The 27730-nt window shown below is 39.0% G+C and overlaps 2 protein-coding genes across 4 annotated transcripts in view; one reads left to right on the top strand and one right to left on the bottom strand.

Annotated features, from left to right (window-relative positions):
* Window positions 1-26190, bottom strand: part of LOC149661843 (uncharacterized) — a 31882-nt gene extending 5692 nt beyond the window's left edge. Inside the window, exons 1-4 of the mRNA XM_089843368.1 lie at window positions 26038-26190; window positions 24545-25291; window positions 23102-24114; window positions 19914-20227 (exon numbers count right to left, since the gene is read on the bottom strand). Coding sequence (XP_089699494.1) covers window positions 19914-20227; window positions 23102-24022 — 1235 coding nt within the window. The 5' untranslated portion in view covers window positions 24023-24114; window positions 24545-25291; window positions 26038-26190. The remainder of the gene's footprint in view (window positions 1-19913; window positions 20228-23101; window positions 24115-24544; window positions 25292-26037) is intronic.
* unk (RING finger protein unk) overlaps window positions 1-27730 on the top strand; it is a 42408-nt gene that overhangs the window by 5304 nt on the left and 9374 nt on the right. For all 3 annotated transcript variants that reach the window (XM_089843363.1, XM_089843362.1, XM_089843364.1), the window contains exons 2-4: window positions 26187-26440; window positions 26531-26740; window positions 27355-27671. In XM_089843363.1, coding sequence (XP_089699489.1) covers window positions 26361-26440; window positions 26531-26740; window positions 27355-27671 — 607 coding nt within the window. In that variant the 5' untranslated portion in view covers window positions 26187-26360. The remainder of the gene's footprint in view (window positions 1-26186; window positions 26441-26530; window positions 26741-27354; window positions 27672-27730) is intronic.

Genomic DNA, 27730 nt, shown 5'->3' with positions numbered 1-27730 from the left:
CATGAAAATGCGTAAGGGGGTCCTTGAACTTAGTCGCTGTCTTGGTTTGGTGTCTTTTGAAATATCAGAAAAGTTTCATATATGTCAACACATTGGAAGCAAAAACGAGATGTCGCGACCCTGAGATATGTCACTTGAACTGACCCGAACCGATTTGAGATTTCACTTTTATTTTAGCGACGTTTCCTCTTATTGATTTCGCCACATTTCGAATTTAAAGAAATTCCGTTAGGTTTGGGGAGACTCGAATTCCATAAAATTTGCCTCAAATTTCGTAAAAAGTTTAAATCGCGAATTTTCTATGAAAATATTTTCGTGTGAAATCGTGAGAAACGAAATTCGAACCCCATAATCCCGTACCATATTTCTAATATTTTCCATATATACATTTGATACCTGATTGTAAATGAATATAGCATGTTCCAAATGCCCTTTACAAGCCAAGGATACGTCGTTTTCGCTGTCAAGTGGCAATCTCTCTCTCGCACGTCTCGTGGGTCTTCCCGGATTATTCCCCGATGGTAATTCTTTTCGCGTCAAAAATGTAGAAAGGGATAAACACGAATGCATGCATGCGTCTTGCAATATTACTCTCTACTCTATGGGTTAATGACTTTCACGCCATCAGCCACAAGCTCTCTTACCCATCCCTCTCACTCTCCTCTTCCAAGCGCTCTTTATAAGGAGGATATTAAGCCTTCCGGTATTATTAACCTTATACGTCCTGAGAAAACCATTTGTCTCGAGACTCTCTCTCGTACTCTTTCCTTTGAGAGTTGTTGCTCGGGTCCTTATTTGTCTGAGCCTGTGTAGCGGGTGCCCGCGCCGCGGTTAGCGACCTATCAGGGGGCTATATAGTCAAGGATAGTTCTTGAAGGACTGTCGCTCCGGAAAAGTATAGAGGGATGAAGAAAGAGTGACGTTAATGGTTGCAGCCTAAATCGCCCCTGCTCAATTTCGTTCGACGTCTTCGAGTCTTCTATATAGGATTAGGATTATCTGTTTCTTTTGCTATACCTTCTTTTCTTATGGGTCCTTTTATAATGTAACCGAAATTGCCCAGGTTTTGTTGGGGCATTGGAGTAAGAAAAGATTGCGTTCTATTTTATGGAATTTTCTTTCACACGATAACACACCTGTACACCTACAGATATAGAAAACAACCATCTCATGGGATTGGATTTTAAATTGCACAGGGAAAATCCGAATTTTTAGGTGTATTTATTTAGGTTTCGAAGTCAAAGCTGCAGCTTAAACATTCAAAGAAATTAATCCACTTCTAAATGAATTAAACCTCGTCAATCTATTAGAATTCCCTATGGAAATCAAGCTTATTCGCAATCCGATAGGTTAATTTAGTTTTTCTTTTTCTATTATGTAGCAAGACGACTATTATACTATTTTTAGGGTAGCGAATGTTAAACCAAAACCCGTACCGGAACTCGCAAAACTGTTTTCTCAACTAATAACCTATCGAATTCCGTTTTTCCAATTCCAGAAGCATGTATGTAGTACTATAGTAGTACTCGCTCCTAGAGGCTAATTCCCCAATTCCCGACGTTTGTCGTTCGTTCCGGTCCCTAACTCCCACTCCCACTAAAGCATAGCTTCAATTCTATTTTAAACCGAATCGTACACTAGAAGCAGAAGTCTAGAACCGTACACCGGTGCATGCAGCTATATAGTAGTAGTTGCACTAATTATCTTTACATTTAAGGAGAGTGACTCATTACGAATGGATAAGTCTATCCCTGTTCAATTTCGACGTAACGTTAAAGCCCATTAGGGAAAATGAAGCTCTTTCTCTCTCTGTGTGTAAAAACTGTTCCCCGTCAGTGTCCTCTCGCGTCAAATGGAAATTTGATCATCTAGCGTAACAGTTGTAAGCTGAAAAGGGACATTATTTGACTAAGGAAAGCTAGGAAACATTGGACTTTGTAAGGGTTTGTTCCGAAAAAAAAACCGGAAGTGAAAGAGTAACGTGACTGATATTTTTTTTTTATTTAATGGCAAGTCGCATTAATCATTTTAAATGGAATGTCTGGGGTTTTTTGTCGCGTTAGTTCGAAGCATTTTAACGTATAGGTCACTTATTTTTCACGGTTTTTCAATTAGACTCGCCTTTGTCTTCGTTCGGTTTAATCCTAATTTAAAGGGAGATTGAAATTAGTTCTAGATAATTCCCTTTGAAGCGGGATATTCTTAGCTATGGCAAACTTGCCCCTCTAATTAACTAGTAAATAAATTAAAGGAAGTTCAAGTTGAAAGGAGGTCAAGCTCCCTTTGGGGCGTTACACGTACACAAACCTTTAATTAACATTTAAATGTTTACACGATTTTTAAATTAGTTGACGGTTCATAAGAAACATTTTCTACTCTATTAATTATAAAGTTGAGTACTCATTGTGAAATTTGTCCAAATTACAAGTGTTTTCAGTGAAGTTTTTGAAAATCCCAAATTAGTAACCAAGCTGAAGATCCTTGTAACGAGAGGGGTGTTTAACTGTAGGGAACAAAAAAGAAAAATTGCCACCATATCGACATCTCTCTTTCTAGTTTCGGTGGTGTTTCCACATGAATGAAGAACAAAAGCCTTGTAGACGAAGAATTTAATCAATTCTTCCATGAATGTTGCAACCTTCGAAACATTGTATCAATTATAACTATAGAGTATTAATATACCACCGATTATTTTTGGGAGAAATTAATCTATTCATAGCTTCGGGTTCATAACGCTTGATAGAGCAGTGATAGGGTTAACGCCAATTTGGCTGCCGCTTGAACTTGAGAAAACGAAAGAGAACAAAACTAAGGGAACATCTTGGCATGCATGGTGTGAAAAAAGGAAAAAACACACAAGAAATCTTGTGAAAATAAGACTGAGCACTGGTTGTTCTAGCGTTAATTGAATTGACAGTTGACACGTTATCAGAGGTACTAAATCTAATTCTAAACATCTCAGTTTCAATGACGTACGGCTTTTCACCCCTTTTTCCTCGTGAATCCTTCAATTAAGAAACGTATAGCCTTTATGTTCAAACATCTCATCACATCGGCAATGGCCGTGATTCTAATTTTAAGCTTGTAATAATAATCTTTTCTCTTCCGGTTTTGTTATTATCTAGCCAGAGAAAGAGAATTAGTCTTCTTCGCTTAATTCCTCCTACAACCTTTCCCCAGCTCAAATTGTTCTATTTTTAATAATAAGTCTTTTGTGAAAAGAGCTCTTGGTAATTTGGTAGTTCTCTAATCTCCCTCTTCTTTTCTCTGAAAACATTGAGACTCGCTCTGCTGCAGTGGGACTTCTGTTATTTTGAAATTATCTTTGAACTTATTTTCCTTTGTGGGCCAAGAAAATTGAAAAAGGTCGTAATTAGCTTCTACTGGTTATTTCGGGAGTTTGTCTTTGTTCAAATTATTTTCCTGACCTAATTTTCTAATTTCCTTTCTAAGGATTGGCGCTAAAATCTATATAGGAAAAGGCGGGAAAATATTTGTAATTCTATGAAAGATAATAAATGAACAAATGAGTGCTGACAGACGTTATGACTTGTAGAGGGACTGAATGAAAAATGATTTAACTACATTATAATAATCATAAACTTGCACTGGCAGCTAGGGATAGCGCATTAAAAGAAATGCAGCTACTTCAAGGTTAGGTGGTAAAATATAAACCATAGGTGAGAAAAACGAAGCTGGGGATAAAAATAAAATAAAAAACGAAAAGAAAGATATCCTAGCTCAGATCACTCAGTGCGTCAATCGAAGAGACAATCTTTACCCGCAGCTCGATCCTAGGCATTCCCTATATATATATATATATATCCCCTATCTTTTATAGCCGACCACTATTCGTTAGAGTTCCTGTAAAAATATTGGATCGAGTTATCGAAGTTATATAGACGAGAAGGGAGACTGAAGCTTCGAGACGAATTTATTCATTTCTTCCATGAATAGAAATAAAGGCACGTTACGTTTTCGTTTCCAAAACTATATAGCTTTCTCAGCAACGAAAAATAATTTATTCGATTGGATTGGATTGAGATTAAGGAATTAGAAAACGAAATAAACATTTAGCATGCATGTTGGGAGGACTTCGTTGGCCTAGGTGGTGCAGGTGTACAGCCTTCTACGTTACAGGTTTCTACTCCATTCCTCTGCCCTTCAAGCTTAAATTACGAACTCTACAAGACTGCGGAGGTATAGACATGAATGCGGTTTAAACCTCGGGTTTTGATTTATCAATACAACCTTGGAAGGAGTAGAATTTAAAGTAGAAAATATGCCCTTTTTTCCGGTTAAAATACGCCTTTTCAGGTTAAATTCTCCAGTTTCTACTAAATTCGTGTTAGTGAATTTTCTTGGGAGAATTCATGGATTGACGCTGTACACTTCAGAGGAAGGTTGTATATGAGGGTTACTCCTGTCATTCCAACGGGTATTTGCCCCGCATCCGGATGCTCTCTCTCGCCTCTATAGGTAGCCTTTTCCCTTCTTCTCCTAACTTTGATGGCGCGCGTAACACCCTCTCTCTCTCTCTTTTTCATCCCTTGATTCAGAATTTTTTCCATTCAATCCCTCTCTCCTCTTGGTCTTCTCTTCCCAAAGAGTTCTTCTCGCGCCACCTTTCCTTCTCCGTCACGCGCGTGGTGGTGGTGGTATAGGGGGGTCTCTCTCGTTTTTCGATTGGCCCGTTGCCAATTTTATATCATCCTCGCGCGTTAGGCCCATGCAGCTTTACTTCTCCTTTATAATGGACTTCCTTCCTATAGGTCCCCGTCTTCGGTGCGACTATAGCAGCAGACTATAGTTTCAAAGTTCTCCCACAGCTTCTTGATGAGGGTATCCTGGTGTACTTGGCGCTTCAGGGTTATAACTGAACTTATTTGGCGTCAGAAGAAGGAAGAAAAAGAAAAATCTTGGACCCATCATCAACGGTTTCGATCCGATGGCTAAAATTGACCACTTCTTCTCCACCCACTTCGTTCGTTCTTGACGCGAATTAATACCCCCTCCCTCCTTTAGAAATTTCGGACTATAAGCTGCATGCCCTTTTTTAAGGGACTGACGGTAGCCATTATCGGCTAGTTTTAGGGAGCCCAAGTTAGCGTTTATAGATGCGACAATAATAAGCCGGAAATATATTATTTTGTCGTTAAGAACACTTGATGTGTTTTCGAGGCATGTATAGTGTAATCAATTGTGTCAGACAAATTACTTCTGAAAATACTGTACAATGAATTCTAGATTTAGCAAGCTTTTCACTTGAATGTTAAGCGATTTCATTATGAAGTTGCGAATATCTCTTACAGAAAATATCGTTTGAAAAACCCTTTATTCAGGGCTCATACAAACCTGGAAAACTCAGGGAATTTATGGGGGACAAACCTGGAAAACTCAGGGAAATGTATGGGGAAAAACGTGCAAAACTCAGGGAAATCTTTGAGAAAAAACCTGGAAAGCTCAGGGAAATCGGTTTTCCAAAAGTTGTATGGACCTTTTTATTCCTGATTTCACTCGTAATCTTTATCAATTCAAATCATTTTTAAGCATTATAACTCTATTCAGTAACTAAGCAAAATATCAAAAGATAACTTTAATTCTTATTTAAACTTGGATAAGGAGTTTTGAACTTTAAACGGTATACCCCTGGCCACTTTCTTTTTTAACTCTTGAATTGCAGATTGATTTGGTACGGACGAATAATATACTTAAAGCTTTCCTTTAAACGTCTAGAAATATTCCCTCGAACCCTGGAACGCTGCATCGCTCGCGCGGCCTCTTTATTGAAATGGGTTCCGACTTTTTCCCGCCTCGTGTTTTGATTATCTTTAAAGCGCATTACTGTTTGATGGGGCAAAACCAAAATAAAAAAGAGGCGCATTTCCCCCCCCCGCGCTATTCGTTCTGTTCTGTCTATATAAGTACTCTGGGGCCAAAGAGGCAAAGACGAATCCCTTTTTCTTTCTTTCTCTTCTTATCCTCTTCCCAAAACGTTTTCCAGAAAGTCTCGAAACGAACCAAAAATCGATCAGCCTTTTGTAAGTTACGAGCTGGTAGGGTACACGTCAGGGAAATGGGCAAAACGCTAGGCCTAAAACCTGATAAAGGAAAAAAACGGAGGGAATCGTGTAGGTATCGGGTTTGTGTCTTAGAAAAGCCCCTGATTTAGGTAGGGCTCAACTTTTTCTTGCTTTTTCAAATCCCCTAAGAAACCGATGACTAGATTACGAACCTTTTAGTTTTATATTCGTTTTTTAATTATGCAGTTTAAGATTTTGTAAAATTAAAATATTTTCCCCCCTCCTAGAAATTACACTATATCTATAATTATCTATAAGTATTTTTTATTTAAAGTATCATATTAAGTCTTATTTCTTGAATAAAGTAATCAAATAAATTTTAAGTTATATCTTTTAATGGTAGTGTTTATAAATAGATCACGTAGTTAGGTTTTTGTTGTAATTTGAAACCCAAAGTGTCGTTCCTTTTAACTCTATCATTAACAAAAAAATGTCGTTTAGTAAGCGTCTTTAGTATGCAGTTCTTTAAAAAGAGCAACGCAACATTGTAACTCTTTATACTTAAAAGTAATGTCTGACAGGCTTAGTGTTTGCAGTTATCCTTGAAATTTAGGTAAGGTTTCATATATTTTTTGAGAGAGAAAAAGAGAAGTCATTTTTGTGGATACCATAACGTTAAGTTATTTTTATTGAAACCTTTTTTATCATCCTCCATCCTTTTTTCTTCTTCCTCTCTCTTTCTCTCCCTCTCTCTCTCTCTTTCGGAAATGATGACGAATGTCCTCTTTCTCTTTCCGTTAAGGATTCCCAAAAAAAGAGGACTTGAATAATATTATCTTCAAATAATAAGAAGCAGAGATCTTAAGTTTACGCTCTGTTTAACTTATTCTGTATTCTTTAAAAGAATTCAAGAATGTTTGAGCGAGGTAGATTCGACTATGTATGTAGGGGAAGCTTACATCCAGGGTGAAATGATCCCATGTATTTTCAATCTGCCCCTGTAGAAATGTTTCACCTGCCTTACATCGCTGCTAGGGGTATAGCTCGAACAAAGGGGCAATAACGTAAAATGTGATTTTTCTTTAATGACTATTGATCTTTTATTATATTGTTCCTTTTTAATTAAAGAGATTTTAATGGTCTGTATCGTGACCTGATATATTTAAGGTCAAATTTCACTTCAAACAATGTTTATTCTACATTTTTTCCACCATTGAAAATATTTTAGATTTATTTTTCTTCTTTTTTCTTTATGATACAGAAGACATTCACGAATTTAGGCGCGCGAGTCTGAACAAGTCTTACTTAAACCCGCGTGAAAATACATTATTTTCCCCGCCAAAAAAAGTTCCTGTTTTTTTAACAAGTTTAAAAAGGATGAACTCCCCCGGACGGGAATGACCAAACGAAACGAATGTGGTTAAAGGGGTTTCCGAGATACCAAAAAAAATGGAAATAGAAAAAGGGAAGAAAAAACTCTTTCATATTTCAATCGTTTCTTTAGCGATTCCAAAAACGTTCTCACCATATAGAACGAGAGAAATAAGAGCCAAGGGTTAAAAGACAGAGCGAGAGAGAGAGAGAGAGGAAAAATAGTTTCTGTGTTTTTTTATTTCTTTTATCCCAGAATCCTAGAAAAATGCGTAGAGCATGAATACTTGGTAACTTGGCCTTTCCTTTCTTTTTTTTGGACGTTGGTCAAAACTAGACTTTCCTTCTAAGGATAAATAAAAACCAAAAGACTGCGAAAAATCATACACGCTATTGCGAGTACCATTTCTCTATTTACGCTCAACCGGCCGGCGAAACCTCTTTCTTTATTTACGGTCTAAACCGTTACGCGGCGCTGTTATCGATCGCTGTATACGTTTTGTAATACTTGTTTATACGATATAGCTTTAGTTTGACCTACTAACGTACGCGTATAAACCTCTACATTACATTCATTTTTTCCCCTTCCATAATAGTTATATAGATATTTTGAAACTTTTCTTAGGCCTTGGCGTTATGGAAAAATGTCTATTTTTACGTTAGGAATAATGCGCGTTGGAAAAATAGATATCTTGGGTTTTGGAATGGTCTTGAATGAAATAGAAAACTTTGATACGGCTTCTATATGGTCGCTAAATCCGTTGGTGAAAATCCGTAGGAGCTTTTAACAACCTTATTTATGACTTCAAGGGGTAGAATAGATTGGTATTGGAGGAGAGGAGGACCATCGCCGTGATGGTGGTGGTATTGAAGCCATAAAGATTTTTATTGTAGTGATACTTTTAAGCCCATCATTAAATTTACTGCATTTAAGATTTAAGAGAGCAGTAGGTCTACGCTGTTATAATGTTTGTTACTTCTACGCTGTTATAATGTTTCTAACTTCTAGTAAAGGACAAAGAAATCTGCCTGTAAATTAAAACATGATGCTTTTGAAAATTGGGTGTTAAAAATGTTAGGGATTTTTAAAATCGTTACAAAAGTCAGGGACAATTATAATTGATTTTGTAACTTTTCAAGTAGGACTAGAACGAATTAAAATATTTAAAAAGCGAGTTTAATTTAATTTAAATTAAATTTTTAAAATCCGAATTTAATGAGGTAGGGTGGTTTTTTTTTCTTCTTCTTTCAATTAAGAGAAATTTCGTTATAATCGGTTAACTTTTTACCAAGATACAAAAAAACTATGAGTTTTGAGATTAAAAATTTGTGACAAAACCGAAGAGTACAATTTTTTTCTTAATATTTGAAGAAAAAAAACTGAATTTTTTTAGTGCAATGAAAGTATACGAAATCTCTAGCTTGTCTAGTTAAGTTGTCGAAAATTTCGAAAACTGTCAAGAACACATTCTCTTCAAATATACCTCTAGGGACGATAGATTTAAAATAACTCCTTCTTTTTCATCATCATCTTCTTCTTCTTCTTTTTTTTTCTTTACGGTGATGGGGAAGGAATAATGAATGGCTCATTTGATAAAGGGATGTAGGACGTTTTTACTCTTAATTAAATCCCAATGAAGAATAATGAAAGAAAGCCGACAAGACGTCTTGTACGTCGACCCAATCATAATTAAGTCAAAGTGGGCCGCAGACGACATTTACCGTTATATATATATATATATATTTGCTAAGAATAAACCTGGAAAATTCGAGTGTCTAAGGAATGGGATAATTTCCTGTAAATTCGATTTGAGTTGCCTGACGTCAGTCTGTCAGTTTCCACAACTCCTCCTCTATAATACAAGCAGAATGGCATGAAGATTCCAAGGTGAAGAATTCTATGTATTCTTGGTCTGCAGTGTGTCCAACCCCTTGTCGAATGACACTGCTTGTAAGAAACAAAGGATACATAGATAATACCACTCTTCTCTATTCTCTCTTCTATAATATAATTCTGTACGCGTATAATTGATGAATGGAAATTATAGATAAAATGCAGGTGGCCCAAGTTTAGGGAAAGATCCCTTTCCCTTCTAGCATCTTCCGCAATATTAAACAATAAGATCCGAATAACTTCTCATACGCGAATATCCATTAAATGAAGCTAAAGAAGGGTGGTGATACCGTTGAACTGTATTCACAGTTACCAGGCGAACTTGAACATTACTACCTTGGAAACCATGAATGCCGTATGCAGAGAGGGAGCTGGAGCTCGGGATGATAATGGAATGGGAATAAGGCATCTTGCGCCTCTCCGCATCCCTCTCTTTTTTAAAAATCAAATAATCGGAGAAAGGATGGAGAGGAAACTAGAAAGCCATGGTTGGTAGGCGTACGTCCTAGTTTCTCCTGGGTCGTTTATTAAAATTTGCTGAACTAGAAAATAGGAAAATGCAAGCGAGCGACAGAGAGGGAAAGGGAGAGATGGTGGTATGTGTGTGTATATAGGCTTTTATGCATAGCGAGGGATGCTAGACTTCATCCCAATTAGGAAGACGGGGGATTCCGGAATATGTATGGATGGGGATGGTATACTTGGAAATCGGGAATAGAATAAATGAGGTGATTGTATCGTCGAATAAATATTTCCTCTTTTCCTTCAGCTTCGTTTTAATAAGTACTATGTACCCTATTTAACCGAAAATTGCACTAGCAATTATTAGTTGAGCAAACGTTGCGTATTGTCTCACGTATATACGCAGACGCGCTTCTGAATTCATTTGGAATCTTTCTCCCGATTTAAATACGTTCAAATCTTTAAGACTGCGTGTAAATAGACTTTTCTTTCGCGGTATTGGTTGGTTAAACTATGATTGCTTTTATAGCATGTGTTTTTATTTTAATTTTTCTTACATAATCCTTGTTTCTAAGTATGACGCAACGTTTACTTATTGTTCATTAAAGTCCCCTAAAACTATTAAGGGAGATGTTTTTTGGGAAATCAATTTTAACTGAGTCGAAAGTATAACTTCTAACTCCATTTTGACGTCCGAGTCACTGTTTTCAAGTTAAGATTTGAAACAGTGTCCCTTGTGGCAAACAAAATGGGGATAGAAGTTCCATTTTTCGTCTCAAAATTGATTTCCCCAAAGAACATCCCACTTAATTTCTGACAGTCCATAAAGAAATGCCCTTTATGAAACTTTTAAATGACTGTAACAATCGGTAGAGGCATCTACTTACTTACGTTTATTGTTTCGTTACACTATAATTGCGGGAAAATAAACTGGAAGGAAATAATACAGTTGTTTTAGGGAACATTTTCTTTTTGTCAACTCTTGCATGTCCTTTGGGTTAAACGTTATGGAGAGGAGTAGAGACTGAGGTATAATATTATGAAGGTATAGAACGATCGCGTTCCTGGAACCATTAAGGGCAGGCAGCATGGTTGAGTTTATTGTTCTTTTCCGAAAAAGAAAAAAAAAATGGAATACCGTCGACACGTACTGTACGTGTCCTTCGCCTCCGCCACCATTAAGCTAAGAACCCTCGACCTCCATGCATGGACTATGTATTTCTACCCCATCACGCAAAGTCCAACTGTTTCTGTATCGCTGTACCGTTAGATATAGCTCTTTGCCAAAATTGTCTCACCCTCCCCTCGAACCCCCTCCTCTTTTTGGTACCGTAGACCGGATTATATTCATATGGATAAGGTGGGCTAGAACGACTTGCTCGGCCGATCTATAACGTATCCACAAACCGTGAATTAATCCAATTGTCCCTAGAATAGTCTGTCTTTGTGTCAGGAAAATTGAGTATCGTGGGAATTTTCGATGTCTATGATTTGAAATGGGAATTTTCGTTACTTGACTCATTTAAAATGCACTTTAAAAGTCCAGTTTTACAAGGTTTTTCTTTAAAATAAGACAACACTCGTTAAAATCGGTTAATTTGACACCAAGATATAATTTTTTGAAATAATTAAGAAACAAAGTTCACCCAAAAATCGATTGTGATATTCGGAATGCTCGGGAAGTGTTTTTCTTTCAACCTTCGCTTGAATTTAAAGTTTCAAACTAGGCTTAACATTGTGTGTTAGATTAGGCTTAACCCTAAGCATTATTTCTTGTCACAGGGAACTATCATCAACCTCCGGTATCGCGAAATGTTCTAAGGGAGCAAATATGTTTTTATTGTAATTTTTTTTAAATTATTGAAAAATTAATATTTGTATTTATACGTACTAAGTAATAGACGCGTTTATAATGGTGTGTTTAAAATTTTTCTATTTAAATACACTTTAAATATTATTGGAAGAATTGAATCAATTCTGGGGCACACACGGACGGTTGTGTGCGGTGTTATAGCCAAGGGGAAACCCGAAAAAGGGGGCCCCTTCTTTTTATCCGAATTACGTCGACACACGTTCTCACCACGCACACCAGCAGTTGCACGAGCTACGGTTGACTCAGATTCAGAATAGGGTTGCCCAGGCGTACCACTGAGCGAAGGACCCTGCATGCTCCAATCCAATTTTTCTCCTACCTCCTCAATCTCGTTCCCTCGACAGTCTATCATTTCCTTTCGCAAATTTATATGTATAAAAAAACGCCCTTAAAGAGAAGTATACGATTTACAAAAGTGCAGCTTTCGATCAATTTTAACTAATTAAACCGTATTGAAATGAGGTTGCGCCTTCAAACGTCAATTGTTAATTTTAACTGGTGTATATGTAGTGAATTATACATCTCAATGAAACAACGTAAATGAATATTTCATTGTAAGGTAAAAAATAATAATGAATATTTCAGTTGGGAACCACGAAGATAATAAGGCGCCTACGCGTTAGGCCTCTGTGGAGTAGATACAGTGTTACTGTTGTTGTTGTGTGGGGACTGAAACTCTAGCCCCCCCATGACGTCAATTGTTTCATTCAGAAAAGCCTAACGTGTTACGTGTAGGATAAACTAAGTTAAATTGCTTGTATCTTCTCTATATAATGTAGATGAATTATTGTTTTATAAACTCTTTCGAAAATTCTAACATGACCCTTTGCCTTATAACTTTGCAGAGCGAATGGTAAACAGTTGCTCTGAGAATTTGTACTTTGTCGAACTCTAAATTCAACCTCAGTACTTGATTTATATATTGAGCTTGCTTTGGAAGTCTTCCTTTTACCATTCTTATGAATGAAAAAAAAAAAAAATTATTGTAACTCCCTAGACCGTAGTTTCCCGCATAACATAGCTTTAGTTTCGAGCGTCATTAGGTTCAAGTTTTTTATCGATTTCATGTTGAAGGGGATAAAAAAAACCTCCCTTCTCTCTCTTTCTCTCTCTTGATCCATTCTCCGAATTTCCTTCCTCTGGCGTTTATCCATCCCCTTCCCGTCTTCAACACGCGCATAAAGCGTTAACACCCATTTTCTTAGCTAGGGCTTTATATCAAAGAAAGCTGTATATACCGCAGCATCAGAACCACGCCAGTTTGCTAGCTCGATGCCCGGGAGGTCATAAAAATCTTTGTTACCGACACGTTTTTGCCTCTTTAAGCGTTTTTAAGATTTCTCCGCGGTTCTCTCTCTCGATCCCCTACCATCCCTTCCCATACAGAAAGCTCTCGAAATATCTGGGACCTGCAGCTCGTCTATACTTTTCACGCCCGACACTGTTATTCCGCGGAGAGCCCTCTTAGGATACGACCCGACCCATCTCTTTCTATCCATAATATATGGAGTGGTTTGCCTAAACTCTACCCTTACTTTTATGTAGATAGACGAAAGAGGGTTCGCGTTCTTGTTTTGATCTAAGAAACCAGAGTCATCTTAAGGGGAAAGACGTGTTGCGAACGTTTCTTTTCATGTTTACTTTTTATACCAAAAGTTAATTGCGTAAAGTAAACATTTTGGGTCATTTTCAACCAGGAATTCTGATCGCGTCCATTTTAACCAACAAGAATACTATATCCAAAATCATCTAATCCACTCTATCCCCAGTGACCAGTCCTTTTGGACACCTCCGCTTTGTAGTGTCAGAAATCTACAACCAAAACCAAATCCTTCGAGGGCGTGCGTGAAAACCCTGTCGATCCATGAAACGAACTAAAATAATTGGGGTTCTATTTAATTCTAACAGGCAATTTTGGTAAAAACATAGTGCCATTACAACTCTATACCTCTATGGACGTCAATGGGATTCTCTCTGATCTACCTCTACTACGTAGTTAACTTCCTTTCTTGATACTTTTTATACCCCATATACCTTTTATCTCGGTCAGTCCCAGAGAAAGAGTGAAAGAGAAAAGACTATTGTAATGTACGTTACCCCAAAGAATAAAGATGGAAATGACACTGCATAGAGAAGCCAGCTCGGTAGTCTCTTTTCCCTTAAAGATTCTACTTCCTTTTCTCTCTCTCTCTGTCGTCTCTCCTACTTCCATCATTCTCTAGTCTACTCTTCGCTTTTTCTCGTGTATAGAAAAGAAAGAAAGAGAGACGCGACCAAAAGACGCCTCGCTGGGAAAACACTCTGTAGAGGCCGAAAGGAACTGATGTTTATCTTTAAGACGCGCTGCTGCTCGGACTGTGGTCGTCAGATTCGTAATGTTACACTCTAAGTTAAGAGTTCAAAAACGTTTTATGTCGAGTTAGGATGTGAGATGTGCTATTTAAACGGGATGTAGTACATGTAGGTACGTGTTGAAAAGTGTTTTATTGGAATCCGTCGCACTGCGCCTATACCCAATTTTTTTAGGCTCTTAATGGAATTTTAATATTAATCTTAAATAAGTGATACATCATTAAAATGAGTCATTAAGGGAAATTATGCACTCTCTTGGGATCACTTTTACCTCAATTTTATGATCTCTTCTTAAATTGTTTTGGTATCATTTTCACCCTTACCGATAATGTTACACTAAATTATGATTAACTACAAGTGTGTTGTACAGTGAAGGAAAATCTTACAGATCCTGCAGAGATATCTCCAGTTATAAAAGGGTTCTCATCATTTGGTTTAAATTGCAGTAAACACCAGCTTTCCGCAAATAATGTAATAGGCGATATAGGACATAAGATAGGCGCTAATATCTCTCTACCTCTTTCTTCTCTCTTTTGACCTATTTTTCTTTTATTATGACCAAATTAAACGAGCCCCTTTACCCTTGTTTTTAGCCCCTTTTTATTCGCCCTTAACGGCTGGCCCTAGCACGTTCGTTTTGTCTTTAGAAAGAGAAAATTGGGCCTTAAAGAACGGAACAAACAGTCTGGATAGGTAAGCTTTAAAAGAGCCTGGGTTCTGGGAGCCGAGGGAGGTGGTGATACCCTAAAAAGGATCTCAAATAACAGCTTTTAAAAGAAATCGATACTATTGGGCTTTACAAAACGAGGATGAAGAAATAAAAAAGAAATCAAAAGTTGCGAAAAGTTTTTGGGTGAAATGGGTCTCTAGATGCTTGTGCATGTATACCTCTCAGAGATACTTGTCTACTGCAGAGTTACTGTTACTCCTTTGCGAAATTCACGAGGCGTGGATGGATATTTTATGATCCGTTTGTACGTGTAAAATATGCGGAATTAAAAGAGGTTGAATAGGAAGTAAATAATTAGGATGGCTAAAATTCATCCCCGCTTCGTGCAGCTTCCGAACAGTAAAACTCTTTTAGCTCTTTTGCCAAAAATCTTTTCTGATAAACTATGGTTTCCTTTTCCGTATCTATAATGTAGCTATGGAAGCCCAAAATACCGTCAACCTTTTTCTATTCCTAGAATTCTCATTGATATAAAAAAGATGGAAGTGAGATTAGGACGTCATTTGAAAGTAGAGAGAGATGGAGTGGGTTTTTTTATATAGCCTTTCTTTATTTTTGTAATTCCTCTGATACGGAATCATACTCCAAGGTATTTCCTTGGTTACTATAGCCTATACTCTTTCAACTCGACTGCTTTTATTTAGCTCTTCAGCTTTTCAACTAGGAGTATGAACTCTCTCTTGGAACGGGAGATAAAGGTTACTTTGAAATCCGAGCGTGGGAAACCAATGGACAACACTTATTTTAAATGGAAATTGCGATAGTGTAACAAGTAATTGACCTCGTAAGGGTGGGGAAAGGACCAAATTAACCTTTGTCCTTTGGACAAGGGACCCGCGGTTCGACACTCAAGACTCGGGCCCACGAGACGACAAAATAAAAGTGGATCTGATTTGATCTCTAACCCTTTTTCTTTACAGTACTTATTACTCCTAGTTAAAACTATGAAGAGGAATGATTTTAACCAGCAATTACTTCTGGCATTGAATCAAACTTAAAAACGCAGACAGCTTCTTAAATTTATTTATCTCTAACAGACGGCAAAAAAATTAGGCCCTATACCCCTTCTTTCTCTATCTCCCTCTACTTCTCCGAGCTTACTTAATTTTTTTCTTCTCTCATTCATTGCCACCGAGACGGTATATAAGTTGAAACGGTGAATATCCCAATTGGTTCCTCATCATTAGCGCGAAAGAACACTTCATTTATCTTTGATTTTAGTGGATTTTTTTTCCTTCTTTCCGAAAGGGTATAGTGTATATTTGTTTTTGCCGACGTACGTGACCTTTGATGAAAGATATACAAACAAACCTAAAGGGTTAAAGCGAGGTTTCTTTTAATTGCCAGGATTTCTATCCACTAATCCCAAGAAAGCCTAGAAGGTTCGAAGGAGAACTAAGGTACACCGTTTTTAAGGGGTTGGACAAGACCCATTAATGGGTTGCTTAGATGCACTGCAGTGTTTAAATTTATATTTGAACGAGGGAAATGTTTTATTTCATGTAATGAGCTTTTTATTTTTAAGCCTAGTTTTCTTGTAGGTTTTCTCTTTGGATTGAGTGTCCTATATAGCTTTTATTCTGTTTCATCCTTTCGCGGCCTCGAAATTGGAAGACTCTGTGGGGATTTGATGATGGAGAAAGATTCTTAGCTCAGCTCTTTTAACTCTGAATTCTTAATCCTTCCGAAATTTGTCCAGGGATTAAGTATTTGGGGTCGGGAGGGGGTCATTTCAACGTTGATTTAAGCTGACACTGAAGTTAAAGGTTACCTACCGGAAGTCTCCGCTTTGTACCAGGAGTATTAGAACATATCCCCTTGTTCGTTCTCGAGCGGACTTTTAAAACAGTTGAAAAGCCACTGTACGCGGTAAAGTATAGTACGTCCCAAAGTATTTAATCCCTTTCGTATACTGCCTGACCTGGTGCGCTTGGGTATTCTTGTGGTGGGCGTGGGGGATTTAACATTAAGCCACGCCTAATGACGTTGAAAGCTAAAAACTATAGTACACCCCTAACTAATGACGTATAATTGCTTTTACTTATATGGAATAAGTTTGAATTAGGCTTAGGAATTACGTATCGTTTCTGTACGTTAGGCCTAGCAGTATAGATGTTGAATCACGCTTGACTTGGAGAAGAGATTGATATTTCCAATTGTGCAGATAAATAAATCGTTCCTTAACGTTCACGTTCAAGGCTTAACACTTAACAGTAGATTTTCAATTAGGTTTAGTGAAGAGTTTTGAATTACTTATTGTTCCTAACAGTTGACGTTAGGCTTAACGATAGATTTGAATTAGCCTTTGCAAGGTTTTTGCCCTTCACTTTCTCTTATGTTCTTGCAGGGTGTCACTGTTAAGGGAATTTGGAAACAAATGTAATTTCACAATGTAAGCAAAAAGACAATGGATCTTTGTTACTATACCGTACAGAATTGTATTCTCTGTAATACGTATACCTCTTGACATGTCGCCCTCTGTACTTCTATTCCATGACCATAAATTTTTAGCCGCATAGTTTTCCTTGTTTCTTTTTTCCCCTTGCTGCATGCAGCAGCTTCTCTTTCGCGAAGCTTGTGCCGACTCGACAAACAAGCGACGAAGCATCGCGGATACGCTTTTTTCTCTCAATCTTCTTCATTCCAACGTTTAAATTGTATCCCCTTGTATTTTTCCTCTTAAAACCCCAGACCCATTTTGAAAAGCAAACCCCCTAGGACGAGCTTAAAGTAAACATTCCAGTGGAAAACGTTACGGTTTTTGCAATTTTTGCTAATAAGACTCGGGGTTTAGCTTTATTTTGACGTTTATAACAGTATGTGGGAGTAGTGTGTACGAGTATAGTCCATCCTTAGAAATAATGTCAATATTGGAATATTTAAATGGAATTTTGAGTTATTTATACAGGACATTACTATTCAAACGATTATTTATAAATACCTATAACCAGGCTATAACTTATTAATTCCGGTTTGGTTAGCTTACGATGTTTACAATATAGAAATGTAAATTTGGTTCTTATCATTTTACACACAGTGTCATTCGACACGTTTGTATGACCTCAAAACTTTCGAGTTTTTGAAAAATAAAACATATCCAAGGTTGGACAATTATTTGTCAAAGTTAGGGAACGTATTTAGTCGCTGAAACTTCAACCTGGTTTTTGAATTAAAGATACGACGATCCCATATGGGTTTTTTTCTTTCTTTCTTGAATTCCTTTCAACTAACCTTTTGCTTCAGAGTCTCGTATAACTATATCAGACTTCCTTTACCATGGCTCAAAATCCCGGTATCCTCCCCTCCCTTCTTTTTTTCTTAAGAAAAATGCAATCCTATCAACGGACTTTAGAAGGAACTCAATCTAGTAGAAATGGTTCAAATCCTTCTATATCTTTTCCTTTCTTTGAAACTCTGAATCCATCGGAAATCTTTCAAGTTCTCTCATTTTTTATATCCATCTCCTTACTTATAGAGCTAGTATACCTCGACTAGATAAAACAATATATGGAATTGAACGTCTCGCGCTTGTATTTTGGGTATATAGCTTTGGTTCAATTCAATTCAAAGTTCTTTGTGTGATATCAAGTCGAAAATGTTCGACTAATGGACACTATTTTCAAGTTAAAATTGAAGTAGTGTTTCACGAATGATCCCTTAAATTTAATTAGCATTGTCTTTCAGCTTATCATTTAAATTTAAGGGGGCATCCATAAAATACTCTGGGCAATCTTCACTTGAAAACGATGTCCCTTAATTGTCTCAAAATGTCATAAAAGTTACATTTTCGACTTAAAATCACATAAAGAATACCCCCCTATAATTTCTGGCAGACCTTTCAGACTCAGAGACACCCTGTATAGTAGTAATATAGATAACGACATTTCAGCTAGGTTTTTTTATTCCCCCTTAGACCCTAATGCCCCTAAAGGCGTAGAATCCATATAGATATGCCCAGTACCCATTTCTCTTCTGTCCTATATGTGACAAAAGGGGTAAGGATAACGTTCTAAGGCACAAAAAAACAATATATTTTGTAATAAATCATATAACTCCGTCCGTTGTTATCCCGTCTAAGTTTTTATAGTTTATACGTTATAGAAAATGGCTGTTTTTCGTTACGTCATCACGTGGGAGAGAAAAGAGGAGATAAGGTTTTTTATCCGATCGATTAATCTACTAATAATCGAATGGTTGAATAAAGGGGAAGGGGGACGCGGAGGTGATACCTACGTTACGTCGGTGATTCACTGAACGGAAAATGGGTCCTTCCGTCAAATTGCTCCCTTAAATGAAACGTTAGGGTCCCCTACCCATGGTGGGATTTATACCCTGGGTAATAAGAGCTCCGGAACCCTACCTTATTCCTAACCTTCCACCCCCGATTTTCTAGACCGATTCCGCTTTTAGAGAAGGGATATTATTAGAAATGGTTCTATATACGTATACCCAGCCATAAATTGTAAAAATCTTTAACGTACAGTCGTTTATACGTGTATGTGCAGTCTAATTAATACAGCAAAGCGACTTCACCGACGTAAATTTAAGAAGATTTTGATGTAGTCTGAAGCATGGGCCTTTAAGTTAAAGTTGCAATGCCAATTATTGACTTCATATTATGGGTATCTGGTGTATCATCTTATCGGGATTCGGGAAAGGGTGTACCATCGTTAACTGTTGTATTTTAGGCTTGAAATAGTCCGAATTGGATGGGGGGAATGGATCAGGATGGAAGAAGAAGATGAGGAGGAGAAGGAGGAGGAAGAAATGAATGGGAAGAGGATGGCGATATACGGAATCGCGACCATTAGGACAAAACTATTAGCGCGTTTAGCTCATTATCGTCGGGGACTCGTGGAGGAAACTCCGACTCCGGATCGAGTGAGATTGCCATCGCTCCCTTTACAAAATGACGTACTAGCATCTACCTGTCTTTAAACTAACGACCGTGGGGTTACACCGTGAACTTGTTAGACGAACGACTAGTTCCTTTGCCTTCAATTTAACTTATTTAATCATTTACTTTTGGAAAAAGAGGGAGGAGAAGGATGGGTTGTTCGCAACGCCGGAAAGTCGAAGACAAGTTGGGGTCGATCGTTAGTGGAATTTAGAGCAGATAGCGCCAAGCGAATTGAAATTAGATATTTCGTAATTTAACTCGTCAGTCGTTAGTCAAATGCGCGGAAAAAAGGAATGAAATGGACTCACCGATCAAGCGTAAGTTCTTCGAGCTGCGCCAGATCACAGGCGATGTACTCCAAGGCCGCGTCGGTTATCCGTGGGCACCAACTAAGATCGAGGGAGCGCAGTTGTTTCAAATTCTCGGCGATAAGTTCCACGCCATCGTCGCTGACCTTCGAGCAGCCGGACAGAGAGAGGACAGTCAAGTGCGGCAAAGCGTGGACCAGGTTCAGGAGTCCTTGGTTGGTCAGTTCCCAACAGGAACGCAACCGTAGCACGCACAATGTGGCGCTCTGACGACGACCGAAGAAGGCCAATGCCGCGTCCGTCACGTGATACGCCTATATCAAGCCGACAAGGCGTCAAAAGACGAGATTATTAATAAAAATATATGGATTTCAACGCCGCGACCTCCTTTCCCCGGAAATAATATTTAATAGCCTCAGGATGGGACTTTTCCGTATGGTTTTTTTTAGAAAAATATTATCGATCACAATATTTTCATTTTTCTCTATATATCCGTCATGACGTATAATCGATGGTAATATCACAGACGCTTTATAGTATAGTAGTAGGCGTATAGGCAATAAGTTCTTCGAACTTCTCTAGCAACCAAAGAGTGCGTAGAAACGCCAAGTATAATTATTTTCCACCCATGAACATTTCACGCTATTCTTCGTATAGGCCTATATATTTTTAAGATGACTTTCACAATACCCATCAGCTTCAATTCATTCATTATTCACGGGAGACTTTGTTAATTTCCTGAAGATGATAAAAGTGTACTAGGCATAGGAATTCTTCCAAATAATTCGTAGTTATTATAAATTCTTTCGCGCAGTATTATTAATATTCGGAATCTCCCCGCCCAACCTGATTCTTATTTATTTCTTTTTTTGCCTTGCTCAAGTTTTAGCTAAAATTCCATTTTCCCTGCACACGCTAGGCCAACCATTACGCTTAACTTTTTCCCACCACCAACTCTCTCCCTCGCCTTTTCTCTCGGTACGACGCTTCTCCTAATTAAATTTTCTCTTTTCCAACCCCCGGTTCTTTCTCAATTTTACAAGATTCTTTCACTCGAATCCCTTTGAACAGTCCATTGCCTAAAACTATACCAGCGTAGTCTTAAGTTGGATAAGTTTCAAACCACGTTGTAAATTGGAGGTGAAACCCAAAACGAAATGGGAGACATATCGGATTACCACTTTGGGTCTTAGATTCGCAACAAAATTAAAGCTTTGCCTAACACTAACACTGTATTTAAGAATTGGGGTAGAACACAGCCCGGTAAGTCACTCTTAGTGTATCTCACTTACAAGGTACATTAGGTCAAATACTTCGAGAATTCTGATGGTAGGAATGCATCGTGTTCAGAGAGTATGCGGGTCTACAGGTGGCCTGGTCCTCATAGAAGGTACGGGCCCCTAGAAAACAGACCGAATTACCCTCTCTCTCGACGACCCTCTGCTAATTTTGTTAACAGGAAGGCATAGTGTTACTCCATTGGTCAGAGCTTCCAATTTAAAATTATCAATTAAATCTAAACCTATTTCATTTATTTTTAATCATTCTGACCACACTGATCGATGACCGTGAATATCGTGTAGGTATTAGCTAATTAACTATTAAAGCGCTAATTGCTGGTAAAGCCGTTGCCTTTCAGGTACGTTTTAATTCCTCAAGAGAAACAAGACTTGCTTTAGGATATTTTTCATATATTCCTTCTTCGAAAACATGATACTAATAGTAAAACCAATCGTATCCGCGCGGTATGGTTACCATGGTAAATTGAACTTACTTCACCAAGTCTACGGAAACAGCTGTAACTTATAGTTTAGTATAACACTTCTCTTTCCCCTTTTAAAAAAAATCGTTAATAAAAATAATGGAGGTCAAACCTCGGGGTCGCGCTTTTTTTCCTCCCTCAAGAGTGCAAACTGCAAAACTTAGCTCTAGCTATAGTAAGATCCCGAGAGTCTACATCAACCGTGGCTGAGCTATCGATTGACCTAAGCCTTTTAGGAAAAGGATAGGATAGAAAGATGGGCACACCGAGAAAAAGAAAAAACCCTTTTTACGTTAAAAATTGTCTTCCCCGCCTCACCACCGCCTCTCATGTTTTTAATCCTTCAAAATGTATTAAAGCTCTTAAATTTAGATGGGGATAAAAACGTTTCTCTCGTACATCGACTAGTGTTTTTCCTGCGCTCTCCTAAATTGGCTTAATGAAATTGCTAGCTTTTCCTATCTTCTGTCCGTATACTTCGATTAAATTCACCGCGGAAGACCCCTTTTTCCTCCTTTCCCTACCTCCAATTTACTCGGATTATCTTTTCTTTATTACATCAATTTTCTCTCGCTATTTTCCCCGCGTCTTTTACTGGCCCCAAGAGCTCTTCATTAAGTAAAGACCTGGCAAAACACTCCCGATATTATTGTCCTTATTATTATCTTTCTTAAATTAAGGTACAGCGTAAAAAAACCCGAGTTGCACTAAAAGTGACAGTTGACGATCAAAGCCCAAATAAATAGGTACCTATTGATTTTATAGTGGATGCTAGAGAAGGGTTTTTTGGGGTAATTTGTCGCCAGCTGTCACTATAGTCTTCTGACGTCATTTAGGTAAAAGGGGGACTCACTCCTGACTATGTCTATATTGACTTTGATAAGGTATGGAAAGTAAGGACATGAAAAATTAGATTTCATAATAAGATTCCCTTAATGAGAATTTCCTTATTTTGTTTTTTTTTTATCTTTCGCTTCTTGGCTGTGCTGGGATACTCCGATAGAAGTATATTAGCCCTAAGTTATCAAAAATAATTTAGAAGAGGCAAGACGCTAGAATATTCTCATTTAAAAGGTGGATTGTTTCAAAACCTCAGGATAATTTATATCTAAGCGTCTTGTTGGATCAGGGAGATAATGCGAAAGGAAAGGAATTTTTTGCGGAGACTACTAGGGTTAGGGGATGGGTGTTTTTTTACTGATGGTATGAGTTTATGGGTACGCTAAGACATTAGGGCCATTCTTAATTAATTTCATGTATTCCTCTTTTTAAAGAAATGCGATTTTTTTCTTTTGTTAGTTCTGTGGAATAATTTCCCAGGAGTATCTTATTTAAACTATATAGTTCAGCGTGTTTTTTCGAGCTATTTTTGGGGGGTATAGGAGTTTGGTTTGCGAGCATCGCGAGGTAAAGGTAATATACTGACCTGCAAGTTGAGTTCGTAGAGGGAAGGTAATAGCTGAGCGATGGCGGCGACCGATTCATCGGCGACGTTGATGCAATCGGAAAGGGAAAGCGAAACGATGCGGGGTCCGAGACTGGCCCAAAGTCCAGCGTCGGTCAACTCGTTGCAGCCGGCCAGTTCTAGTTGGGATGTCCCTTGGAGGGACTCCATCAAGGTCTCGAGACCCTTGTCAGTGACGCTGCAGCAACGAAGGCTGATTTGTCGTATCTGTCTCAAGTAGGGAACGGGACAGTTGCTGACTAGGTCGTAGATGTCATCGTCACTGGCGCCAAAGAGGCAGATTCCGTCGAAGGAGCGCCGTTCTAAGCTGGAATAGAGTTTCTTCCTGAGTTCAGCCGTGGTGGCTAGGTCACCGTTGATGCCGCTCTTCAGTTCGCGACACCTCAACACTATCACTAAGTGACGCCAGAAACGAGTCGCGTACAAGACGTCCCGCCAGGGCTTGCAAACACGCGCCAACCCGCAACGTTCCGCGATGGGAAAGTAGGAGAAAAAACGTTCCAGAAACGCGGGATCGGCCCACAACTCGCGGACGCTGGTCGGTTTGGCCAATTTGGCCCAGAACTCGCGAACCCGGAAGGATTTTTCACCCCGGGACAGTTTCCGGCGTTCAATGGCCGCCGGACTACTAGTCCCGTCCGTCCGAATCGTTAGCTGACTACCACCACCGGTGGTTTTTGAGGACAAGGCTCCTCCACCGCCGAGACCGCCACTTCCGCCGTTGGTCGAAGGTAGACCCGAAGCTGTTCCGGGCATCATCGTGGACCCTCCTCCGGGTCCAGCGGTCACCGCCGATCCGGCTTTACCTCGGACTGTCAAGCCGTTAAAGCAGCGACTTAATTCGGCCGCCGCTCTCTTGGTGAAGCTCACTTCGGCGGACATTTTATTCACTTTGCCTTTAATTTTGAAAGAAATGGTTACGATCCCGAAGACTTCTCACCCTCCGCGTACATATCTTTCCCGACACGTCCAACCTATAAATAAAGATACCAAAATACCATAAAAATTACAAGTCGCGCGACGCAAAATTTAAGAAGCAAGAAATCTTTACTCCTCTGTCGAGTTGCATGGTATATGAATAATTTGATCGTAAAACATTTTTTTTTTTGGTTAATTCTAAGTTTAATGGGATGGAAAAGTTGTACGCGATGCACCCCTTTCCCTTTCTATCAGTCTCCCAGTGCCTCGTTGCATTAAATTGGACGTCGAAAAAATACCTTCGTGGTCGCTCACGCGATTCTGGAAAAGGCGCGACTACTGAAGCGCGCAAAATGGGCCAGAACCGTGTCAATATACCAGTCAGAACCGAATTCCACGTAAACGCGCTTTCGCTTATCGAACGGCTTTGGATTCTAATTTTTAGTATGATTTAATTCAACCAAGCAAATATCTTTTTATACGAACCTAATGGTATTTATTTCTCCATGGTTTCGATTGGTCAGTTATGACGGTTGTTCCCTGACTATTTTCGAGGACATGGTTTGACTCCTTTCTAATTCGGCGCGCGCTTTATTCTCTGGAAGCATCTTTTCCGGAGGAACCTTTTCCTCGCCACTCTTTCGCGTTGGTGGTAATTTCCATCGTCACTCTCCGAATTGTCAATTTCGATTCCAACATCCGTTTTGTCCCCTGGAAAGTTGGATGCAACTTTTTTTTCCCCCGAGTCTCGCGACTTCCTTTTGGTCTGCGCGCGTCTCGCCTTCCGCACTCTGCAGCACACGGAGGAGAGTCTGTTACCAACACAACCCTCACAGGCTCGCGCCTCTTTTCCGCTGGCTCTATACGGAATGCCGCTCTGCCGTAGAGCCTGGCGCGATCTTCCGAGTCTGCGCCTTCCAAACCCGTCGATTTCGCAGCCTCTCTGTCGCCTAGACGACGGAGAAGATCGATAGAAACGCTGTCGTCATGGTTACGGAATTATCCATTGCGGAAAATCGCCAGCCGACCACGACACTCCCTCTCTTTCTCCGTTTTACGTCAAAAGGCGCGCGCGAAAAAACCAAAGGAAACAGTTTTGGGTCCGATCCCACTGTATTTAAAATTTTCCACGTCTCATTGTTTTTGTTACATTTGCACGTAATAGAACGCAAAGACAATCCGTCGTAATGCCTTATCTAATCTTCCGGGTTTTGAACTTTGAATCCTTATCTCCTAGAATTTTAAGCACGCTATAGTTTAAAGCAGGCCTAAAACTGGTACTCGTAGATTCGAATAGTATGGTCTGTAAGGTTTATAATGTACAATTGGGCTGTCGAAACGTTTTAAATGACGTTTAAGAGGAATGTTTTATTTGGGATTTGAAGCTATAGGAAGCGAGCATGCGCGCCTATCAGCTGTGCGGAGAGTAGATATTTTCGAGGGCCCCTTTTTGCTCCTCCGCTCGTACTCTTCGTAGAATCGACGTAGCAGCTGGGACTTTTCGAATAACAAAAGAAAAGTTTTCGGCGCGCCAACCGCCCTAAGCAGTTGTGTCACAATGGGTTTGCCTTTTCCCAAATTTACTGCTGGTTTAAAGCCGTCTCTTTCATACGCCGCGACCACTGAAATACTTTTCACATTGTTTTTCTCTTACTTTTTTCTTTTCATCCAGGAAACCATTTTACTTTAGAGCATATTTCCCGTTAGAATTATTTTAATATCTTAATGTTCTGGTGCAGGATTTGAGCCTCTGGTTATTAAATATTTATACGCTAATGGTCAACGCGTGAAAAGGCGCAATCTTGCGTTATTACGCCCCTGTATGGTTAGTGCGTGCAACTCTGTATAGGAAAGAAGCCTATTTTACTGAAAAAAGATGATGGACATACTTTTGCAACCAAATTTAGTTATTACAAAAATATTACAAAGCTAAATGTTTTGACAGTTGTATATGGAGTTGGCACTCCATCTTATCTTACCATAGAGCCTGTACAGTCAAAGACAGGAGCTGCCACTAGCCTTTGTTATTTTTTTTTTTCATTCGGAGAAGATGTTGTAATTGTAATTAAGGTATTTTATTTTTTCTGGGTTTGCGAATTAATCGATATACTCATTTCTGTTTTTCTAGAAAGAGAAAAGAATTCGTATCAATGTCAAGGACTTTTTTCCAATGAGAGATTCCAAAGTTTGCGCGTGTTATTTTTGGCGGGAACTCGAACTAGCCACGTGACAGTAGGAAGCCAATAATTTTTGTCTTTGGTAAAATGCGCAGACGCGAGTGCGCGCGCAACATAGATCCAAAATGCCGTCAACGACGACGGAGTCCAAATCCGGCGGGGCACCTCCTTTGACGACTCAAACGGAAAAACCTATCCATTACACGTAGGTTATTTATTCGGGAGACGAATTTAAAATGTCAAATTTAAATGTCGAAAACAATCTTGACGTGTGTCGCGATTCCTTTTGGTCTAGGTATTTAAAAGAGTTTCGGGTGGATCAATGTCCGCTATTCCTTCAGCACAAATGTACGCAGCACAAGCCCTTCACGTGTTTTTATTGGCATTTTATGAACCAGAGGAGGCGTCGGCCCGTAAGAAAGAGAGATGGAACTTTTAATTACAGTCCCGACGTTTATTGTACCAAATATGACGAAACAACTGGCCTCTGTCCCGAAGGAGAAGAGTAAGTAGGCTTAAAAAATCTTGTCTGTCAAACGACGTCCCCTTCGCGAACCCCGCGTTTACGCGTCACCTTCGCCGCGTAGCCATGTTTTCCCGCCCAACGGCCCTCCGTCTTCCGCTGGGCCTTGAGACGGGATTACCTGGCTTCCCTTTGAAAAAGCGTATTTAGGCCGATATATTTTGCAATTTTAGACAGCTTTACCGAAAATAGTTATTTTTGGAATTATTATAAGGCGTGTCCCCATTTCTATAAGGTTGTTGGGTCCGTCGCACCCGTACCCTAATAATTTTGGCATGTGGATTCTGGTTTGCTTGTAAACAAATGTCGGCCATGATTTCATTCGCGCCATATATATCTCTTTTCGATGACGTTGTCATTTTTCCACCAATCATAAACCTCCCTGATGACGCGCATGGCCTGAGTCTTGTTTCCAAGGTGACTGCTCAGTTTTGGGGAGGTGTGGTTTTAAATATCCTCGTTATGTTGTTGTTGTAAAAATCGCGTGCTCTTACAAATGTCAAACATTGAAACGCTTTAAATCACATTCCTACTGAAAAATTACGAAATAATTACACTTAAAGACACATTTTCAATAAAAATGGAATCCCTTTTAGGTGCCCTTATTTGCATAGAACCGCTGGCGATACTGAACGCCGTTACCACTTAAGATACTATAAAACTGGGGTGTGTGTCTATGACACTGACAGTCGTGGTTATTGCGTTAAAAATGGACCCCATTGCGCCTTTGCCCATGGTATTCATGATCTCCGCAATCCTGTTTATGATGTTCGTGAAGTTCAAGGATTGGAAATGGGAGGTGGACAATTGGGGAGTTTGGGATTGGAAGACAGCTTAGGAAATGGAACAGCCACTGGGCCAAATAGTTTAGATAAAGAAAGAAACGCTTTGAATGAAGACCCTAAATGGCAAGGTACAGAAACTTACGTTCAAGGTGTCAATTATCCCAGATACTAAAAGCTTTTCGTGCCA

Source organism: Phalangium opilio, unplaced genomic scaffold, assembly GCF_054372755.1.
Source record: "Phalangium opilio isolate 3A_F unplaced genomic scaffold, DU_Popi_V2 ptg000070l_1, whole genome shotgun sequence".
NCBI classification, from domain to species: domain Eukaryota; kingdom Metazoa; phylum Arthropoda; class Arachnida; order Opiliones; family Phalangiidae; genus Phalangium; species Phalangium opilio.
Note: the sequence above shows the minus strand (reverse complement) of the source record. Positions and strands in the feature narration are given on the sequence as shown.